Source organism: Gekko japonicus, unplaced genomic scaffold (genome assembly GCF_001447785.1).
Source record: "Gekko japonicus isolate JY-2015 unplaced genomic scaffold, Gekko_japonicus_V1.1 scaffold1709, whole genome shotgun sequence".
In the NCBI taxonomy this organism is placed as follows: domain Eukaryota; kingdom Metazoa; phylum Chordata; class Lepidosauria; order Squamata; family Gekkonidae; genus Gekko; species Gekko japonicus.
This window is the reverse complement of record NW_015163654.1, coordinates 176,799-181,182: the sequence shown is the minus strand read 5'-3', so window position 1 is coordinate 181,182 and position 4,384 is coordinate 176,799. Positions and strand designations below refer to the sequence as shown.

At 41.0% G+C, this 4,384-nt stretch overlaps 1 protein-coding gene across 1 annotated transcript in view; it reads left to right on the top strand.

Moving 5' to 3' along the window:
• The window catches only part of CHMP2B (charged multivesicular body protein 2B), a 24,540-nt gene that overhangs the window by 12,505 nt on the left and 7,651 nt on the right, over positions 1-4,384 (top strand). The window contains exons 2-3 of the mRNA XM_015407694.1: positions 2,151-2,242; positions 2,661-2,855. Coding sequence (XP_015263180.1) covers positions 2,151-2,242; positions 2,661-2,855 — 287 coding nt within the window. The remainder of the gene's footprint in view (positions 1-2,150; positions 2,243-2,660; positions 2,856-4,384) is intronic.

The window sequence follows — 4,384 nt, the reverse complement described above, 5'->3', positions numbered from 1 at the left end:
TTTTACTGCCTCCATTCTCTGGGTCAGTACATTTGTCTTCTCATCAACCTTCTTCAGCTTTTTAGTTGTCTTCTGTGTTCTTGCACTAGTTTCTTTGAGTTCTTTTTGTAGAGCTTCAAAGTTATTGTTCAAGTTAGTCATCTGGTCCAGTAGAGGGCACAGTGCTGCAGTAATCATCTTGGAGATATCTGTGGTTACTTCCAGTCTGGGGGCCAGAGACGATGAGCTAGCAGTTCCTGAAGAAGCTTTCACTCTGGGTGCCATTTTTCACTCCAATGAGACATTGTTTACATTAAAGGTAAAAGTTTTTTACTGCTTCTGAAAGTTTTTAAAAGTACACAATTTCTACTAATCTGTACACCAGTCAGTTGAGTTAACATTCTCCCATCAAAGCTGCCGTTTTGCCCCTCACTTTCTTTTTCGGCTGCTCTTTCCGGGGTAGTGTAGCCCCCCCTTGCTGTATTTGGGGCTACGCTGCGGTTTTGTGGGTTACATCTAGGCGCTTATGCGAATTGCCAGGTAGTCACTCATGCTTTGCTTCTTGGCTTGCGCCCCAAAGCAGGGAAATTCTCTTAACAGGGAAATTCTCTTAACACCAGATCTCCTGCTCGCTCGTTTCAGTATGCTTCTTTAATCCCATGGCTGGTCTCGCATCAGCGGGACCTATCAGGGTAAAGGAAAGCCTCAATCCCTTGGCTGTCGCCTTGGGAAAGGCTTCCCTCACACCCCAGGCTACGAGCAACCTGCAAGGGCTCTGGGGCCCCCCGGAATGGTCTGGGGCCCCTCCCATCTGGTGCAATTGCGGGCTGCTCTCATCGGAGCTACGATGGAGTGCACCCACCAGCAAGACACCAAAGCCAGAAACTGTCCTTGGGCACCACATTGAGGACCCCTGCATTAGATGCATGTTCTTCCACATATATTTGGCAGTGGCAAGCTCCTAGTAAAAGTGTTTGGGGCCTGGAGAAGTTGGCAGGAGACTATGTCCCCCCCCCCTTTCCTGACTGAAAGTTTCTTGGCAGGTCATCAAAACGGAGAGTACATATTAATTTAAAGCATAACACTTACTCTCAAGGCTTGTGGTTTAGAGAGCAACCTTTCTACAATAACATGACAAAAAAATCAGTAAAAATTTGCAATACTGGCATGCTATACACTTTGGACAAATACTGTCTCAACAGAACTGTTCTACCTTGTTTTCTTGAGACAGTATTGGTTGTAATTTTCTTTTATCTTTTATCCTGACAGTAAAATTCTTATACTTGTCTGATTCTCGTTGATGTGATTTTTGAGAACAGATGCTAATGGAAGTAAATTGTTGCTATAAGATGGGGGGGGGGCAGCAGATGTATGTATTTTTGTGAGTTAGTAGAAAAAGCTGTGCTTCAGTAGAAAATATAAATAGTTCAAATAATAACCAAGAATATTGTTTTAATTGTATATGATAAAAAGTGATACTATCATCACTGGATGCCTGTATATGTGTGCTGACCTAGTAATTTATATCTGAAAAGTAAAAAAAAAGTGAATTCTCAAATCTTCAAATATTAATCAACATTAATTTACTCCATTAGGGTTATCTGAACATGACTAGGATTAATGAACTAGAGTGCTGAAATTTGACCAGAGAGACCTCTTTTTCTGTCTCCTTAACATAGATCATAGGGAGATTTGTAAAGATAAAACTGGGAGGAGGATGGGGAACAACCTTACTATGAGCCCCTCTGAGGAAGAGTGAGATGAAAATGTGATCACGCTTATGTGTGTGGTAAATCAAAGTTTACTGTACCCCATCTGTATGTTTCTTAATCCTAATGTATTCCCTGAAGTGGATGAGAGATCTCAGGACTCAAGATCCTGATGTATATAGTCAGTCTTTGATTATTATTTTTTGTTAGATTTGCTATGATAGTCCTTGGCAGAGCTTCTGCACCTTTAAAAGATGCATAGGAGGGAAAATGCCATGTGATGTGGCTCCTGATATTAGTGTGGTAAAGTAATTGTGAAAGCTGCACCTGACAGTGTGGCTGTCTTCCACATAGCAATAATATTCCTATGGGAAGGGAAGCATGTTTTAAGCTGACATTGCTGCATGTTTGAAACATCCTTCTTATACCAGTGGTGCTAATTGTAAATATGTTGTTTCACAGATATTATTAAAGAACAGAACAGAGATTTGCGAGGTACACAGAGGGCCATCGTCAGAGATCGAGCAGCTTTGGAAAAACAGGAAAAGCAACTGGTAAGCAGAATACAAACTTTTAGTTCACCTTCCACGGTAGGTGGCCAAACTGGTTATGGTAAACATCTCACATGTTATCATAAAGTCGTTTGCTGTCTGTCCTCTCTACCACTAGATTTCTGGAAACATTGGGCTGGATCTAAAGGTCATCTTCTATGGCCAGCACAAGCTGCCTTGCATTAGAGGAAGGTTCCACCATTAATTGAATGAAACCTTTGGGATCCATACTCTCCTCACACATGCCACTGGAAAGCAAGCTTGGTTGTTTAACATTATTTGATTCTCACAGTCACTTGCTGTAGTTGTGTGTGTGTATGTGTCCCCCCATTGGTTACTTTTCCTGAAATAAGTAAATGAATAATGCTAAGGGATGGAAAACATGTGCATACTAAAAGAAGATTTCTTTTTTAATAAATAGGAATTGGAAATAAAGAAAATGGCTAAAACGGGAAACAAAGAAGCCTGTAAAGTTCTGGCCAAACAACTCGTGCAGCTGAGAAAACAGAAAACTCGAACCTATGCAGTTAGTTCAAAAGTAACATCCATGTCTACTCAAACAAAACTAATGAACTCTCAGATGAAGATGGCAGGAGCAATGTCAGCAACAGCAAAGGTAACCCACAGTATGCCAGCTGCAGCTCATTTTCTTAATTGATGCTAATGGACAGTAACTATCTTGGTAACAATTGGTCACTGTTTCTTTCAATTTACAGTGAAGATTTTGTATGTTGGTTTGAGGAGATTAAGCTCAGATTATTTAGCTGTCTGAGGCCTTGCTAAGTAAAGAGAGAGTAATACGTATGTTTATACAACTTTTGAAGTAAGTGTTTCAGAAGTGCTTGTATACTCCATAAGCTTTTTCTTTTCTGACCTTAATTCCTCACTGTCACTTAGTTCTTTAAGTGTAAGTCAGTGCTATACATGCATATGAACAACTGTTTTCCTTGATGACTCTTTAACAATGGGTGGGAACAGGCTGTATGTACAAGCAATGACCATGTTTTATGGGACAGTCTCCTAGCTGCTCTGAGCTTTAAAGGGGCAAGAAGTGGCAGGTGTAATCAGGCTGGGAGTTGTGGGATACCATTTTGCTACTTGCTCATCTAGGAATAATAGTCTTTCATCTTGAAACATGGATAACAATGTTGTGAATTCCATGCTGGTATTTATATGACTTACATTTCTATAACTTCAGAACAAAAAGAGTTATGTGGAAAAAGAATGACTTGCATCATGATCAACCAAGAAGCCAGATTTCCAGTGTGAAGGCAAATGTTCTGTACTGCATTGATAATAGGCCTTCTGCCATTGGCCACGGTTTATAGCCTTAGATTGTATGACAGACCCCCTGTTACTCTATCCACTCTGAGGCAGATCTTTCCTGCCAAAATTCTTAGTTTCCTTCAGGTACTGAGCTAGCCCCCTAGTAAGTAAAGGTAAAGGTTCCCTTGCTCGAAAGCCAGTCGAGTCCGACTCTAGGGTTGCGGTGCTCATCTCCGTTTCAAAGCCGAAGAGCCAGCGCTGTCCGAAGACGTTTCCGTGGTTAGCGTGATAATATTACCCCGCTTGTCAGAAGAAAACAGGAGCCTTCTTTTTAGATCCCTTGAAATGGCACTGGAGACTGTGTACAGTGAACGATAATAAAGATTTTATTTAATAGGCAGGGATGCTATGGGGTAGTTGGGAATTGGAAAGGTTGAGGTAGACGTTGGTAAAACGGTATATTTCAGTTGACAGACAAGATGGTGTTGTAGCAGCTTATTTTTACAAATTCTTGGTTCTTATCAGTGAGAGATGGTTGACTGAGTAGTTTGGTTTCAGTAACAATGTTTCTGCATAAAGTTTCCTATTAGCTGTTCAGGTTTTCTGGAAAGGTACTGTACTTAGTGTATCAAATTCTTTCCCCTTTTCTGAAATCACAACGTGTCTTTTCCCCCCTAAAGAGTTTATAACCATTTCTTTTCACAATAGACTAGGGACTGCCTCAGTGCCAATTCCCTGTATAACTGGACAGGATTTATATTTCTTTCCTGAAAATATAATTCTGCTAGGAAGAAGGCTTGTTGTAGAGGGAAGACAACGAGCTCCGGAAGGAAGGAAGGAAGGAAGGAAGGAAGGAAGGAAGGAAGGAAGGAAGGAAGG